Source organism: Mauremys reevesii, linkage group 6 (genome assembly GCF_016161935.1).
Source record: "Mauremys reevesii isolate NIE-2019 linkage group 6, ASM1616193v1, whole genome shotgun sequence".
NCBI classification, from domain to species: Eukaryota; Metazoa; Chordata; order Testudines; family Geoemydidae; genus Mauremys; species Mauremys reevesii.
In genome coordinates this window covers 86602106-86620446 of record NC_052628.1, presented here as the reverse complement: position 1 = coordinate 86620446, position 18341 = coordinate 86602106, and the positions used below count along the sequence as shown (strand labels likewise).

Here is an 18341-nt window from a genome sequence, read left to right as displayed (position 1 = left end):
CCGCTCCAGCTGGGATGCTGGGTCGGGAGTTGCACCAATGGCTTGGCCATGCTCTGGCGCTCCGGCTAGGGTGCAGGGTTGGGGCTGCACCACGCGGCTTCGCCCCGCACCAGCTGGGTCAGGGGCTGCACCACCCGGCTCGGCCGCCCTCCGGTGCTACAGCTGGGGCACTCGGTCGGGGCCACACCACATGGCTCCCAGAAGCCGCAGCATGGCCCCACTCCGGCTCCTACATGCTCCAATGGCCCCCTCCGGTGCTCCAATGGGAGCTGCAGGGGCAGTGCCTGCGGATATATAGGAGTGGAGAAGGGACATGCCACTGCTTCCGGGAGCCACTTGAGATAAGCGCTGCTCAGAACCTGCACCCCCGAGCCTCTCCCCTCACGCTAACCCCCTGCCCCAGCCCTGGTTCCCCTCCTGCTCTCCAAGCCCCTCATTCCCAGCCCAGAGTACCCTCCTGCACCCCATACCGCTCATCCCCAGCCCTAACCCAGAGCCCGCACCCCTTCCCACACCGCAACCCCAATTTTGTGAGCATTCATGGCCCGCCATACAATTTCTATTCCCCGATGTGGCCCTTGGGCCAAAAAGTTTGCCCACAGCTGGTCTATACTCCTAAAAAAGAGGGTCTATAATGGAAAAAGCAATAGACCTCCAGCACCCACTATTGTGTTTATATATTGTAATAAATCTAGAATTTGGATTGGAAATCAGGTTAGCTTAACTTCAAATGCACAATGCTACCCAAGCAACCAAACAGTTTTTAAAGGGCTGTCTCTTTTTTGCAGTTTTAGCATTGACACAACAGCTGAAGCAACTGTCAGAAGAATGGTGGCCAGGTAGATTACTGTAAATTAACTCCTCACATTCTTTTTACTCCCAGATTGCACATTAGTGAAATGTCAATATAGTCCACAAATGCCAATTAGTGAATAACATCAAGACAATACAAAGACAACCAATAAATGGCTGCTTTGTGGGACTTAAAGCAAGTCTTGTAGTCCCTCTTATATTTACCAATAAAAACCAGGAATATCTCATGTAGTGGGAGAGGAAAAGTTAAGAATGTTTTGTTCACACCAGCTCTAATTTCTCTCAAATATTTATACTAATCGGAATTTAATCATTCATTTAGCATATTTGTTTTTTCCTCCCTGTATCACTGCTACCCTTGTCTCAGGCTGTCTTTATTCTGTTTTCAAATATAGACTGCCAGAACCCATTCAAAGCTCACAAGTCCTCTATTTCTCTACTGAGTAGTTCCAAATCTTCCATTCAAACCCATTCAATACATCTAAAACTGAGAAGGACAAATGCAATTTCTACTATATGAGGAAATATATACACAATGTGCTGTGGAACCAAATCTGATATAAAGTAGGTAAAACATATTTTAAAACTTGCAACAGGTTTTAAAGATCATTATAAGTTAATGCCCATTATGCTTGGATAAGTAAATAAACCTCCCGCCCGATCCTACACAAATTCACTGAGCATCTAGTGACACTTAGTAGTGACTTAATCATTCATTCCTACATTTTAGTCTGCTTTTTGAGCCCACATGGACATGGTTGGTTTGTTTTTTTGTGTGTAAAATAGAAAGCAAAATCAACCCAGATCTATTTAGATGCAGGCTAACAGACAAGATAGTTTGAGGTATATGATTAAGGCTCAGTATGTGTCTTTAACAGTTGTGTTTCATACAGCTGGTACTGTGATGTAGAAAACTGAAATTAAGGTTTTTAATACATTTACTGTATTTCCATGTATTAAGTTATGAATATTAAATACATTTATATAAAATTTAACATTACTACGCCTCAATTATTTAGACTTACAGCATAGTAAAAACTCCTAACCAAAGCCACCAACCAATGAAAAAAAACAAAACAAAACCTCCAAATCCCTTATACCACAGTTCTACAGAACAATATGTAATAAGTCCAGTTTTCGCGGATACAATTATAGAGGCCTTTATGGGGCTGCAAAATGGTCCATCAATATGGTTATAATACAGTTTTGGGCAATCTATATAGAAAAGACCAACAATTGTGTTATAAGGCAATCAGAGCACTATCATGTTACAACATGATCTCCTGACACAGTAAAATTTGCTCTGTAGACAGGCCTTTAATGGCCTGAAGCATGGGAAAATGAAGTTCTCTTTCTCTCAGTGGCCATGTACTGTGTACTGGAGGCTTCAATCCAAGATTCCTTAAGTATATCAGCAAATAATCTCAGTTCAGACTGGAGAGATTTACTGTTGCTAAGTGCAGCAAATAATTCAGGACAAAGTTTTCAAATATGAGTGCTTAAAGTTAGGTCCCTACATAAAAATGGGCTGGTTTTCAAAAGTGCTGAGCTCTGAGGTGCTTATCACCTTTGAAAATCAGGTCACTTTTACTTAGGAGCCTAAATATGAATGTAGGTGCCTAACCTAGAACACTCAAATTAAAAAACCTTGGCCTCTGCCTTCAAGTCAGCTCAGCTAACTAGCTTCTTGTGAATGATTACTGCTCTCTTACAAAACACTATTCAACTTATTATCCAGAACTAAACAAACTAGTTGTAAACCAATGGATCTGTGTACTATCTGCTCTGAAGTAGATTTGGATTTTAAAAGAATGATTCATATTTCCTTCTAAATGAAAAATTGTGAACCATTATTACCAACAACAATGTATTACACTGTAATGCTGGCTTACCTTAAGATGCTGAATTTTTGGTCCCATATTTTACCATTTCAATAGTACACAAACATCACACTTCAAAGCTAGATATGTCGAATGTTAAAAAAAAAAAAAAAAGCCCACAAACAAAAAACACAAAAAGTGAAATAAGTAATGGCACCAATTTCACAAATAAGGCATAATATGTGTTTCGCACAGAGCTTAAAAAAGTTTATATAAACATGTAAAGAAAAAGATTTTAAAACCGTTTTTAAGGCATGTTTGGCTCATGCAATATAATTTTTACATAAGAGTACGTAATTAAATACTGACCAAAAAATAATTGGAAATATTTACATATGCCTTTTGAGGAACAAACGTCGTTTTAGATCCTGACTCTGATATCAAGCATATGCTATGTTAGATACGTAGTATGAGTGATGGGAATTCAGTCACTGCCAATTACTAGGTGCAGGTCCAGTAGCCAAGCTTTTAAACTATGTATTTTGCAAATTACCATGGACCTTAATGTTTTTATAAACCATGAAAGTGAAATTACCTTAGTCACAGAACATTCTTGTACAGTTCAATAAATAGTCTTCAATCTTCACTAACGTTAACTTTTGAAAAATGCACCAGAACTTTTAGAGTGATTTGAAAAACCAAGGAATATAAAGGCTTTTTTTCTCTCAGGAATAAGAAGCTTTTTAATCATGTGCCTGTTTGTGGTTGTGCCAATAAGAAAGTGTCTCAGATTCTTTGAAACTGCATAAGTGCGACAGACACATATGATCCCTGGTGTTCTGAATATCAACAGTTACAGAACAATGGTTCATTCACCCGTGGCTGCTAGTTTACTAGTGCATGAATAAAGGAAATGTAATACAGTGATTCCAGAAGCATGTGCTGCTATACATGTGTCAAAGAATAACTATATCTTGAAGTCATTAGATTTTCTGGACATTTCAATGGAATCTGCAGCAACAGAATTGACACTGACTCCAAGGCTGGAGCGCCTCAGTGATAGTTCGGATGCAGGAATATGCCGTAATTCTCGGCGAGACAGTTTTACTGGCGTCACTCCTTGAAGCTGTGTTATGATCTCTTTTGTCTGAGAATGAGAGAATAGTTGAGGATGAGATTTTGAAGAGCATAGTTCATCTGGTCCTGCTTGGTCTTCAGTACTACTTGATAAACACCCTCTATTGCGTGTTAGCTCTGAAACATCTTCTTCAGGCTTGTATGAATTCTGCCACCACCTTAAACCACTTGCTGGGCTATCTGTTTGTCTTAATTTTCCTGATGGTTTGTTACTTTCAGGTTTGGACATCAATTTTAATTCTTCTGAAGAAACTTCTGCTTCTTGGCTCAGTATCCTGTTAGCAGCATCATTATCTAAAAGGAAGTTTTCAGGGAAGCAAATGGTTAAGATACAATTCATATGAGAATCCTCCCAGTCAAGGAAACACTGTTTTACACAACATTAACTAGGACATACAGTCTTAGGGCATTAACAAGATTAAATGTGAAAACTGTCCCCAATAATAACCATTCAACACTGGTGTATGCAGTGTAGTTGTAGCTGTGTTGGTCCCAGGATATTAGAGAGACAAGGTGGGTGCGGTAATATCTTTTGTTGGACCAACTTTTGTTGGCGAGAGCGACAAGCTTTCGCACAACATTGGTGGCATTTTTTACAGTCTGCTAAACAAACATCTCATGTATAATGACAGAAGGTAACTAGCTGTTACTTCCATCCACCTAGGCCAGCAATTCTCAAACTTCATTACATTGCGACCCTCTTCTGACAACAAAAATTACTACACGACCCCAAGAGGGGGGACCGAAGACCAAGCCCACCTGAGCTCCACTGCCCCAAGGGTGGGGAGCAAAGCTGAAGCCCAAAGGCTCCTGCCCTGAGCGGGGGACATGTAAGCTTAGCCCTGGGTGGTGGGGCTTGGGCTTGAGCTTCAGACTTGCTGGGGCCCAGAGCCAATGCCAGCCTTGGCGACCCCACTAAAATGGGCTTGCGACCCACTTTGGGGTCCTGACCCACAGTTTGAGAACCTCTGGGTCTAGGCATTTATACCTGGCTCTTCACCATTTTAACTTGTAAGTGCACCTGACCTAATGGACTGATGCATAATGGGTCAAGTTTTCTATACCTAAAATTACTCCTGTAATTATGCAAGCAAATGCACAATTCTGCAAGTTCAATTATAATGTGCATGTTCATTTCTTAGAGTTTTTTTGAAAATCTGGTCAATAAATTTAAATCAGCAGAAAAAATAGATTTTATTCTGTTGCATGAACACATACAACAACAAATCCAAGAATAAATGAAAGGCAAGGTGAGAAGTTTAATGGTAATATTATAAGAAAACTGAACCACTATTGGATTTTGTATCATTCCCATAAAAAATGTATTAAGAACAATTAGATTGTTCCAGGGCACATGCATTTTTCTTTGATTACATGGCCAGGACTAGTTTTTGGAGAAATTCACTTGTCCTTAAAGATGTGCTTATCTAACAATTAAAAACCTCTATTGTAGTCTTTTCCACATTCAATTAGAATCAGCTCTCCTGTAGTACTAGAATTTGTGGCTAATGTTCTATAGTGTAATGAACTTGTTGGCTCATTACACCACCTCAAATGAGCTAGAGAGAAAGGATTCATCCATAAGAGCAGGTCCTCAAGGAATCCATTCTGAAGCACTTGGAAGGGAAGAAGGTGATCAGGAACAGTCAAGCATGGATTCACCAAGGGCAAGTCATGCTTGACCAACCTGATTGCCTTCTGTGATGAGATAACTGGCTATGTGGATATGGGGAAAGCGGTGATGTGATATATCTTGACTTTAGCAAAGCTTTTGATATGGTCTCCCACAGTATTCTTGCCAACAAGTTAAAAAAGTATGGATTGGATGAATGGACTATAAGGTGGATAGCAAGCTGGCTAGATTGTCGGGCTCAATGGATAGTGATCAACGGCTCAATGTCTAGTTGGCAGCCGGTATCAAGCGGAGTGCCCCAGGGGTCAGTCCTCTAGCTGTTTTTTTGTTCAACATCTTCATTAATGATCTGGATGATGGGATTAATTGCACCCTCAGCAAGTTTGCAGATGACACTAAGCTGGGGGGAGAGGTAGATATGCTGGAGTGTAGGGACAGGGTCCAGGGTGACCTAGACAAATTGGAGGATTGGGCCAAAAGAAATCTGATGAGGTTCAACAAGGACAAGTGCAGAGTCCTGCACTTAGGAAGGAAGAATCCCATGCACCACTACAGGCTGGGGACCAACTGGCAAAGCAGCAGTTCTGCAGAAAAGGACCTGGGGATTACAGTGGATGAGAAGCTGGATATAAGAAGGCCAATGGTATATTGGGCTGTATTAGTAGGAGCATTGCCAGCAGGTTGAGGGACGTGATCATTCCCCTCTATTCGACATTGGTGAGGCCTCATCTTGAGTATTGTGTCCAGTTTTGGAACCCACACTACAAGAAGGATGTGGAAATATTGGAAAGAGTCCAGCAAGGGCAACAAAAATGATTAGGGGGCTGGAGTACACAATTTATGAGAAGAGGTCGAGAGAACTGGGATTGTTTAATCTGCAGAAGAGAAGAAGGGGGGAGGGAGGGAATTTGATAGCTGCTTTCAACTACCTGAAAGGGGGTTCCAAAGAGGATGGAACTAGGCTGTTCTCAGTGGTGGTAGATGACAGAACAAGAAGCAATGGTCTCAAGTTGCAGTGAGGGAGGTCTAGGTTGGATATTAGGAAACACTATTTCACTAAGAGGGTGGTGAAGCTCTGGAATTGGTTACCTAGGGAGGTGGTGGAATCTCCATCCTTAGAGGTTTTTAAGGCCTGGCTTGACAAAGCCCTGGCTGGAATGATTTAGTTGGTGTTGGTCCTGTTTTGAGAAGGGGATTGGACTAGATGACCTCCTGAGGTCTCCTCCAACCCTAATATTCTATGATTCTGTGATAAGACACTCAAGGGACAAGTTGGGAGACAGGGACCCAGATCAGCATACAGCCAAAAGGAGGCACTATGTTACCCAGAATGGCCCAGAAAAGGTGACATTTTGGAAGCAGAAGTGATCGGGCTCAGTGAGCAGCAGGCTAGAATCAGTGATCTGGTTCTCTGGAGGGATGGTCAGGGGGAGTAGTCTGTAACCAGAATCAGGGCCGGCTCCAGGAACCAGCTGAGCAAGCTGGTGCTTGGGGCGGCATTCCGCCCAATCCCAGGGCAGCATGGCCGCTTTTTGGTTTTTTTTGGTTTGCCGCTCCAGCCGCCCTGTAGGGGGCGGCAGTGCGGAGGAGGGGAGTGCCCTGCCTCAAATTGGGCAGGGCAGCCCCTGTTCTTCCCTCTCCGCCTACTGGAGCGGAGCCCTCCCAGCAGGCAACGCAGTGGTCGGGACCGCGGGACAAGCGCCCCGCTGAAGCCCTGGCCGCCCCCCTGCTCTCTCTCTGCCCCGCTCCCTCCCCTTCCTCCCTGCTAGTATGGGTGCGCACTCCGCTGCACGTCAGCAGCACAGGGAGTCCCCCTGGCTCCGGCTGCCCGGCAGGGTTTTTTTTTGTTTTTTTCCCCCCTGCTTTGCCGCTCCGGCCATGGCCCAGGTTGTTTGTTTTCTTTCCCTGCTTTGCCACTCTGGCCGTGCTCCAGATTCCCCCCTACCCCCACTTTGCTGCTCTGGCCCTGCCACAGGTTTTTCTTTTGTTTTGTTTTTTTTCCCCCTCCTGCTTTGCAGCTCCGGCCATGCCCCAGGTTGTTTTGTTTTGTTTTTTTGTTTTCTTTCCCTGCTTTGGTGCTCCGGCCGCGCTGCAGGTCCCTCCCCGCCGCTGCTCCGGCTGCATCACAAGTTTTTTTGTTTTGTTTTCTTTGCTACTCAGGCCGCGCCACAGTTTTTTTTGTTTTCTTTTGTTTTTTTCCCCTCCTGCTTTGCTGCTCCGCCCCCCCCTTTTTTTTTTTTGCTTGGGGCGGCAAAAAAGCCATTGCCGGGGCCCTGACCAGAAGACATGAGGCTGGCAACCACTTAAACAGGATTACAAAAAGACAACATGAGGACGGCCCCCAATTAGGCATGCTATAGGAGTGAACACCTGCCAATGGGATACACAGGCCAATACTTAATTACCCTCTAATGGTAGGATGGACTAGAAAGGACACCCTAGGTAATAGGCCTGAGAAGCTCCTCCACCATACAGTTGCCTTTGGTTCCCCCTCTGCTGGGCTGTACTCTAGAACCAAGTTAGGAACTAATGTGTTTATCTTTTTATTGTATTTGTTTAAACCATGATACCTAGGGTATCTACATCCTTTCTACTAGACCTAGTAAAGATTCCTTTTTTACTTACTAGAAGTCTCTGAGTATTCAATGGGACCTCACCAAGAGGTAAGTAATATCTGTGTAGCATAATACTTGAAGCAGCTACAGTGCTTACCTCAGAGTCAGTGATACGCATCACATGCTACCACATATCTAAAGAAGGGACTGGTGTACCTCAAAATTTACAGTGACATCCTGCAGAGGGGTTAACTACAGTACCATTTGAAAGCTTTCAGTTAGTAAAAATCCTTTGTTTTTAACTCTGTTTGAGACAGTGAATACTGAAATGTTAGAATCCAGAAAAGCAAGATAATAATCTGATACAATTTTAAAGGTACAACATATTGCAGACTGTTGAGACTGGAAACAAATGCCTTCTTTCACTTGAAAGCAATGGAAGCAATACATTTTCCCAGACAGATATCACCATTAAAAATTAAACTGAGGAAAAACTGCTTTGCTCAAGACTGCTCAAATGTAAAAAGTTCAAAGCTTTAGACTCTCTGCATTAGCTATTTTTGAAATGTTACTATCAAAGTTGTATATTGTTTCTATTGTGACTACACAACACATACTTTTAGTTGGTGCCACCAGCTGATAAAATGACTCTCCCACCAGCTCCTTCAGTTTCTTCTTTAGTTCTCTGCTGGTTTTCTTATAGAAGAACAAGTCTTTTTCCAATTGTTGGACTTTAGTTTCATACAGTTTAAGAGTTTCTGCAATACTTTCACCATCTTGTTCTAAGATAAACATTTTGAAGCTAAAATTAATGTTGTTGTTTCATTTTTACACATGCAAATAATAATGCAGAATACAGAATTACACACTACATCCTACCACCCACTGCTGGTTTTCCCCAAAAAGTTTAGTATTAGCATTGTAAAAGTTATAATTTACTTCTTAACAGGATTCTGCTGTACAGCAGCAGAAAATGGGAGAATCCAAGTGTCTCCTGGGAGTTGAAGGTACCCAGCGAGGAAACACTTAGCACCTTAAAAGACTGGACTCAAAGCCCATGTCTCCATAGTTTGAAGATTTTGGGCCAAGACCTGCTCACTTTACTCACACAAGTAGTTCCGCACAAATGACCACTGATTCTGGGTGTCCAACAGGAGACACCTGGGACTTAACTATTCACAAATGTAACTGAAATCAAGAATTGTTGATATGCAGTATGTCTGGCAAGACAAAAAAAAAGAAAAACTAAGGTGTCTCAAGCTGTGTACCCAAAAATCATCGCCTACTTTTGACCACTGACTTTTTAGGGAGTAATTCTGAGAATAACACATGCAAAATATGGTCTTTTAATTCTGATTTACATCAACAAGTTCCACAGTTTTTAAAAAGGTCATTCAATTTCCTGTGTCTAGTGTAAAAACTGTAAAAACTGATTTCAGAGTAGCAGCTGTGTTTTCCTTTCATACCAGAACTTATATTGTGACCGTACCCCAGCATTCTATCATGCAATAGAATTAGGGCTTTTCTACATTTACAGTGGTGCAATGGCGCAGCTGCACCAGTGCCGCTGTGGCACTTAGTGAAGACACTGCCTTCGCCAATGGGAGAGCTTTTCCTGTTGCAACAGGTACTCCACCTCCCCGAGCGGCGGTACCTATGTTGACTGAAGAAGCCCTCCCATTGACATAGCGCTGTCTGCACCAGGAGTTACGTCAGTATATTTTTATAATTGTATATAATTATAATTGCATTGCTCACGGGTGTGGAAAATCCACACCCCTGAGCAACGTAGTTATACCGACAATATTTTTTATAGCGAATAAATAGTGTTTGCCAATAGAGACCCTAAGAAGCAAGTACCTTTGAAATGATGCAATATTAACTGTATCTTTTGTTCATGTTCTTTCTGCTGGAGGGTCAGTCGCCTGTCACACTGTAGCGTGAGGTGTTCGAGTGCCGATTCCAGTTCACGTATTATGTTTTCCTGTTCTGTGACTCTCATTTCCAGCTCTTCAGTCTGCAGCTGTAATTTACGTTCTGCTTCACGTAAACTAACAACCTAATAAAGAAATATTCTTAATTTGACTAACAAATAATTCCTAGTAATGGGTAATCGAAACAGGCTCAGCCAATGCCCTTTTTGAATAAAAAGGAGAAAATCTTGAAGGAATGTACTTTTTTTAAATAAAACATTTTATTGTACTTACTGGAAAGTAGTAGCTTAATGCATATAATATTCATTAACCCATGGGGAATAAGTCTTTATAAGCCACACACACATTGACTGGAAAAAGAATGATCTAGACTGCACATCCACAGCAAGAGTACGAAAGGCTTACTATACAGAAGGCTCTTCATTGCTCCTGGTGGATTCCGCAACCATGAAAATTGCTGCAGAATTGCACTTTTTTTTTTTAATTATGTATCCAGCCCATACAGTTATAAAGAACTTAACAATATGAACCAAATGTATATTAATGTTGTGTTGTCTTCCTCATTTTGTAAATGCCTGTAACAATATGAGGTGTGACCTGTCTATCCAGCTAAATGGATTGTTTACTCTGAAACTTAAAAACAACAATTTAAATGTCAAGGTGGTTAGGAATTTCACTGCTACTAATCTTAACAAAAATATCTAGCTAATGTACTTAGCTCGTAATCTCAAACTGCCTCCCACACCTCAGGTAGCAAAAGCCCCTAGTTGTCACCTACTCAGCTGCCAAAACCTCCAGCTTGTTTCATGAAAACTTGTGAAGCAGTTATATGTTGTCAATAAAAAAAAATTGTAGTATACTGTAAACTGAAAACACAGAGCCAGCATAAAATAAATTGAATGTAGTATCAAAATATATACAGGTGCTAAATGCAATGACTATTAATTTTCAGATTTAATTCATTTAAAAAAATTAAATAAAAAAGTGAACTGTGACAGAATTTGCAGTCTTTCACACCAACATACTGCAGTATCCAGGTGTCTTGCCACAAAATCAAATCAAACCAGAGAACAGGATGAATTATTTCTTGGACACCTGTCTGTAATGTCTGGAAAGAAAAATTGTGTTCTTATGGGGAACTTCAATCTAGGAAATGTATGCTGGAGATGTCATGCAGCCAGTAGTAAATCTTCATCAAGTTTCTAAATATTATAGGTTTCAGAGTGGTAGCCATCTTAGTCTGTATCAGAAAAAAGAACGAGTAGTACTTGTGGCACCTTAGAGACTAACAAATTATGCCCAAATAAATGTGTTAGTCTCTAAGGTGCCACAAGTACTCTTCGTTCTTTTTTCTAAATATTATAGATTATAAATTTTCTAACAAAAAAGGAATTGCTGCCAACATGAAGTAACTGTTTTGGACCTCATGACACATACAGATGAATTAATTACTGGACAGGAAGTTAGTGGTTGCCTAGGGACCAGCAATCATGACCTGATTACATTCCATATGTACAACCAGAACTGATTACATTCCATACGTACAAACAGCCTCAAAAAGGGGCTAATTTCCTAAAGCGGAGAAAAATTATGAGCAAAATATATTGGGAGGAAAAATTTAGAAAAAAAGTGAATGAAAATTGGGAATTTTCTAAGAAGAGTATATTAGGTGGCCAAAAAGCCATGATTCCACAATCAAAGAGAACAATTTTGGCTAAAAGAAAATCCTGATTCAGTGGCAAAAGTGAAGGAAACAATTAGAAATAAAAAGCTGTATATAACAAATGGGAAAAGTGGGAAATACACAGAATAGCAATCAAGTTAGGAGTTATGAAGTGCTGAAAATTGATATCAGAGGCTAAAGATATCCGGGAAGAATCCATTGCTGGAAGGGCCAAGGACAATAAAAAAAAGTGTTTTAAGTATATTAAAAACAAAATAAATCCTAGCAATGATATAGACTCATTACTAGATGGAGATAGTAAAATTGTTAATAATGATACAAAAAAGACAGAAATGTTCAATAAATATTTCTGTCCTGTATTTGGTAAGATGCAGGATGCACTCATCTCAAATGAGGATGATTATGTATTCTCAAGTCCATTAGTAACTCAAGGATGTTTGACAACATCTAGGGATAAACATTTTAAAATCAGCAACTCAGATAATTTGCAGCCCAGAGCCCTAACAGAGTTGGCTGAGAAGGTCTCTGGCCCATTGATGTTAATTGTTAGTAAATCTTGCAATACCAGGTTAATTCTAAAAGACTGGAAGAGTGCTCATGTTGCACCAATATTCAAAATGGAAAATGGGATGACCAAGATAACTATCAGCCAGTTATTCTGACATCAATCCCAGACAAAATAATGGAAAAAAGTCATTAAAGAGTCAATCTTAATCTCTCTCTCTGGGCCAATGAATATTTTAATATTTACGCACAGTAGAACAACTTCAATAGGAGAGTGAGAGAGCCCCATCCCAGAATAATCTATAGTGGTTAGGGAACTCTCCAAGAGGTAGGAGACTCAAATCCCTACTCCACATTAGGCAGAGGGGTGAACTGAACTTGGGTCTCTCACATCTAGGGTGATTGCTCTAACCACTGGGCTAAAAGCTATAAGGTGGTGGGAACCCACCATCATTATCTCTTGCTCTTCGTTTTTCTTGAGAAAGGTGCCTGTAGCAGGGTGGATCCCTGCTCCTGGTTTTAAGGGGGTTTAAAAGTGGCCTGGCAGGGCTTGAGAGCTGCTGCTCTCAAGGCTGGGCTGATTGGGGAAGTAGCCGCAGCTGGGCCACACCCCAATCAGGCCACAGCTGGCCCCTATAAAAGGCTATGAGCCAGGAGCCCAGTCAGTCTCTCTCTGCCTTCAGAGAGAGAGAAGGGCCTGGCTGCAGGGAACTGAGACAAGGTACCTAGGGTGAAGCAGGGCTGGGGAAAGGCTGGGGAGCTGGGGAAGCTCCAGCCTAGAAAACCCCAGGCTGTGGCCTAGCACAGGGCAAAAGGTACTGGGGGTAGCAGGGGGCACGCTAGGGGTAGGCCAAGGCAGCAGGTCCAAACCCCCTTTGCCGATGATGAGTACTGGATACTGCAGTCTGCCCCAGCGAACGGGGGCTAGATAGAGACTGGGCAGTAGCCACTACTGAGGCGAAGTGGGGATAGTAGGGTGAGGGTTCCCTGAGGAGGGGAGACCCAGAGAGAAAGGGGTTACTGCCAGGGGCAGCACCCCATGTAAAAGGGCACCGGGTCCAGGGAGGGACACGGGGGCCTGAGGACAGGCAGATCACCAGCCTGCAGAGGGCGCTCCAGCGCTGGAAAAGAGCTAATTCCCAGAGTCACCAGCAGGAGGCGCCGCAGGGGTGAGTCCAACCCGTCTACAGTGCCTAAGCCAGGTCAGCCTCAACTCCAAGTAGAGATAGGCACCTATGGTCTTTTTCAGGAGTTGGGTTTAGGCCACACCCCTCTCCTTAGCACTGGCTAGTTTAGTCTGTTCCCAACTCACTGTGCATGCTTTTGTGATTTCCATTTTCTACGCACGTAATTCTGCCTATGCACTGTTTAGGGAGCCTGAAGCCTAACTTGTGGTTGTGAATTCCATTATGTGCCAGGGCACCTAAAAGAAGTTAGGCACTGCAACACCCAGTGCTGCAACACCCAAATCATCTAGTTCCTTGCTGCTAGAAGAATCAGGACCACATTGGGAAAGAGAGGGAACCCTTACCTCCACATCTGAAAGTAAATACTGTGTAGGCTGGCAACGTCTGAAAGGAGGCTGACAAACCTGACATGTAAAAGTTCAATACTATTTACAGAAGTGAGAAACACTGCACAGTATCTGGCTCAATACGGGGGAGACCGAGCCTAACTTCAGCCATCGTCACTGAAAACACAACTTTTAAAATTAAATTTTCTTCTTTTTGGGGGGGAGAGGGATAGTTCTAAGAAACCGAATTGTTTAATTTTATTACCTGTGTCACCAGTGAAAAATAAAATTCAATTTAATATTATTCATCAGCCAAAACACACCTTGTTGAAGTATTTGAAGAGAAGAGCTCTAAGCTCAGTAGCAGACAGGGAAACTAGTTTTCCCATTACATTGGCCTCGCTCTGTGTAAGGATTTGCGATGAGCCTCTAAGTGACTGCTGGCGATTCTGAATATTTTCATTCTTGTAGTCAATGGCGGCCTCCAACGCTTCAATCCCTTCTTCCAGTTGGAAAAGGATATGTTCTTTCTACAAATAAAAGCAGAAATGAGGTGCCACTCTCCATTTCAATTAAAAAGCTATGCAAGGGTCAGTATACCCCAATATTAATATGTTAATTTATTTTATTTTATAGACTCTGACTGTTCTGAGAGGAAATGCAGTAACATACTACAAATTGAGAAAAATATTTTTTAAAAATAAAAGTGATATTTTTCTTTTTAACTGTGGGTTAAATACAGTACATTACTGAGTGGAGGGCTCACGAAAGAGTCTATACACTGTAAAAGGGACTTACTTCACCCTAATTTAAGTTAATTATGCTGATTGGCAGGATTTCTACCTCACACTGTGCTGGAGTCTGGGAATATCCCTAGCAAGATACCTTATCCCCAAATTTCCATTGTGACAATATTTCAGGTGAGATTTCCTTCTCACAAAACCCAGTGAAAAGTCAATTGAAGCCCTTATTAATAGATAAATCGCCTCAACCAATGTCCTAATATCATAAGAACCAGCTACGAAAAACTGATAGTCATCCACTGAAGTTTTCCTAAACAGTAGGAATTTTTAATTATATGGTTATTTGGAAAACTGGTAGGTGTGGGTATTCCAAGAAAGCAGCATATAAAAAATAACTTTAAAAGATCTTGATCTTCTTAATAGAAAGTACATTTAAATTTATAGTAAACCTCTACCTTGATATAACGCGATCCGATATAACACAAATTTGGATATAATACAGTAAAGCAGTGCTCCGGGGGGGCAGGGCTGGGCACTCTGGTGGATCAAAGCAAGTTCAATATAACGCGGTTTCACGTATAATGCGGTAAGATTTTTTGGCTCCCAAGAACAGCGTTATATTGCACTAGAAGTGTAGTAGTCACTATAAATATGCATAACTCTGTGTGTACATTATATACATAAATCTTAATTAATAGAAAATCATGGGAGCTACAATTTTCTACCTTTAATTCCCTGTTTTAAGTAGAAAGGAACTTAGTAGCTAACTTATTAGGATCCTGAATTAGAGTGACAGTCTGCAAATGTGTATCTTTTTAGCATAGTGAAGATGAAGCTATGTCAGGAGAAGGAAAATGAAAATGAAACACAAAAAGACAGAACAATGCTTTTTATTAGTTTTGTTTTTTTAGTATGTGGGTGGTGGGAAAGGAAACGGAATGTCTTGGAAGTTTTAACTAGGCTTTGTCCTGGAGTGAGAGACATAAGTTTGGAGGCAGTTTTGTCTCTTGCTTCCAATGACAGATGTCAGACCACTGTGTCATGAGGGTGATGTATTTTTAATAAGCATTTCCTGCTGGCCAATCCAGTACTGACGTCCGTTTTAGTGGCAGCTATTAGACAGCTGTCTCTAATCTACACAAGAAATTACACTGATTTAACTAAAGATTTAAATCACGCAGGTTTGAAAGTCCTATTTCAGTTTAAAGACAGAATTGTGATGGCCATCTAGAACGGAGAAGCACTAGGGGCTCAAGGAAGAAAAACAGTATGCCACAGATAAAAGAACAAGGGAGGGTTGTCAGGACACCAGCTGGAACAGACCTCCAAACCTAAACTTTCTTATCTAGCAAACCAGGCTACTACTGTTGTACTTACTTTAATTCCTTTGAATTTCCTAATTAAAAATGTTATATTTTAACAAAAACAGTTCCAATTTCTCAATTCTAGTTTATCTGATATTTGGAAACATGTTTAGATCATGATTAGTGTGTTATATTATAAAATAGTAACTAATAGTAGCTAATGGCTGTTTTTACTTACTTCAGGGGACAACACTCTACCATCTTTAAGTTTTTCATCCACACTATTTCTTCTTCTGAGCAGCTGGTCCCTTTCTTTCTGAAGAATCTGAACTTCTTCCAAAATCTGTCTCTTCTCTTCACTGGCACTGGTATGGAGCTGCACACTTTTATCACACAATTCCTTGTCCAGCACACTCAGGCGGGTAGATAATTTCAAACTATCTTTGTTTAAAGCCTAAAAAAAACCCAAATTCACAAATGATACAAAAACGCTATCCATAATTAACCAAACTGTACATAGTTTAGACTGTAAGCCCTTCAGGGCAGGAACTGTCTCTTTTCCATGTTTGTAGAGCACCTAGCACAATGGGGCCCCAATGCTATTTGGGCACTATCGTAATATAAATATTTACTACTAACTGTAAAAGTGAAGAAACACTCAACTTCAGCTTTCTACATACAGAAAGTTAATTCATAATTTAGTCATCATCTGTTATAAAAAGACACCTGCTATTAAGAAATGTGTTTAAATTTCTATTCATTTTTGCTTTTAAAGCCAAAAAATAGCCAAAAAAGATATTTTGTTTTCAAATTGAAAAGGGATCAACCAAATTTTACAAAGTATAATACTTTGCACTTACATAAAGGAATTTAGCTCCAAAGTGTTTTACAGAAGGTGAAGGAGGGGGAGGGATAGCTCAGTGGTTTGAGCATGGGCCTGCTAAACCCAGGATTGTGAGTTCAATCATTGTGGGCCATTTAGGGGACTGGGGTAAAAATCTGTCAGGGGATTTGTCCTGCTTTGAGCAGGGGGTTGGACTAGATGAGCTCCCAAGGTTCCTTCCAACCTTAATATTCTATGATTCTAAAAAATATCATTATTCTACATTATCCCCGATTTAAAAAGTCAGAGAAATGGAGATATAGAAAAACAGATTGTCTTGCTTGAGATTACAGTGACAATACCAGGGGATTACACAAGACCCATACTGCTGCTTCTCTTTCTAATATGTTTTATCTGGACTCTCCAACAATGGTATTGTAATAATAGTTACACAGTATTATATAGAGCACCTGGCTAGATCTTAGTTTCTTGATTTCCAAATGGCTCTTCTCTTGTAACAATGCTTCTTTCTTGTTTATGATAGCTTCTCTTTTCTTTAAGTCTTCTTCCAGTTCTGCTAATTCTTGATGTTGATGCAGAACCTTCTCTAGTTCTTCATCTAACCATTTCCTTTGCTCTTCCTGTTTCTACATTTCAAAAAATAATAGAGAGATACATAGTATTAGTCAGGGCTCAAAAGTACCTCCTTTGTGCAGCATTCTTTAAGTACAGTATTTTCTCATCTAGAATAATAATTCTGTCAATTTCAGATTTCTATAACTTAATCCAAAATTGACATTCTTAGTGTTAACAACAGTAACTCTACAACAGAATCTTGATTTGGATCTCAAATAATTAAGTTATTTGGTTGGAGAAATTTGGAAAACCACAGCAGTATTACATTGCAAAGTCTGCTATGCCCATGTCTGTATAAGACAGCCCTTGCTGAAATACATGTTATTTTCCTAATAACACTTCTATAGCTCAGGTACAGGGTGTTACATTACATTTCATCGAGACTATTTACTTGTCAGAAAACAGCAATTGAGAAGAAAATGAGAAGCTAAAAGCTACATTAACAACCGAAGTCAGAAAACTAGTGCACTGGTCCTACATCAAGGTCTGCTAGCTTGGACCTTATGCCCAAGTGAAGTCCTACTGAAGGCTTGTTTTGAACAGGTTTAATCAATGTTAGGGGACTGGAGAGCTCCAACAGGCCACCCCTTAGACGCTCCTGTGTCCCCAGGGTGAGGCACCTTTGTCTTTCTTATTTTAATGTTTATCTTCTTAGCATGTATTTCACATTTTCTGGCAGTAGAGGGAACCATGATTGGGCATGTCTGGACATGCTGTATATGTGACATAAGAACACAAGAACGACCATACTGGCTCAGACCAAAACTCCATCTAGCCCAGTATCCTGTTTTCTGACAGGGGCCAATGCCGGGTGCTTCAAGTGATTCATCCCGGTTGCCCACTCCCAGCTTCTGTCAAACAGAGGCTAAGGACACTATCCCTGTCCATTCTGGCTAATAGCCATTGATGGACCTATCCTCCATGAATTTATCTAGTTATTTTTTTAACCATTTTATAGTCTTGGCCTTCACAACATCCTCTGACAGAGTTCCACGCACTGACTGCACCAGGGCTCAGGGCTTCAACCCCATGGGAAGGCACCAGGATTCAGGGTTTCAGCACCAGGGGGTGCACCAGAGCTCAGGGCTTCAGCCCTGTGGGTTTGAAAATATTTACTGGAGCTCCACTTCGGACAGCTCTGGCTGAATTTAAGCCCTGCTTGTGGCCATCAGAAGGTGCATGCATAACTTAAGATATATGGGGGAATGCTACAGCTAATCTGTGTTGTGGAGAGGTGACAGA

At 41.1% G+C, this 18341-nt stretch overlaps 1 protein-coding gene across 5 annotated transcripts in view; it reads right to left on the bottom strand.

Moving 5' to 3' along the window:
• Positions 1–1761: 1761 nt before the first annotated feature.
• KIF27 (kinesin family member 27) overlaps positions 1762–18341 on the bottom strand; it is a 44129-nt gene continuing 27549 nt past the window's right edge. For 3 of the 5 annotated variants that reach the window (XM_039545675.1, XM_039545674.1, XM_039545676.1), the window contains 6 exons: positions 16934–17110; positions 15879–16094; positions 13917–14123; positions 9819–10017; positions 8576–8740; positions 1762–4064 (listed from right to left, as the gene is read on the bottom strand). In XM_039545675.1, coding sequence (XP_039401609.1) covers positions 3601–4064; positions 8576–8740; positions 9819–10017; positions 13917–14123; positions 15879–16094; positions 16934–17110 — 1428 coding nt within the window. In that variant the 3' untranslated portion in view covers positions 1762–3600. The remainder of the gene's footprint in view (positions 4065–8575; positions 8741–9818; positions 10018–13916; positions 14124–15878; positions 16095–16933; positions 17111–18341) is intronic. The other 2 variants (XM_039545677.1, XM_039545678.1) reach the window with 1 other exon arrangement.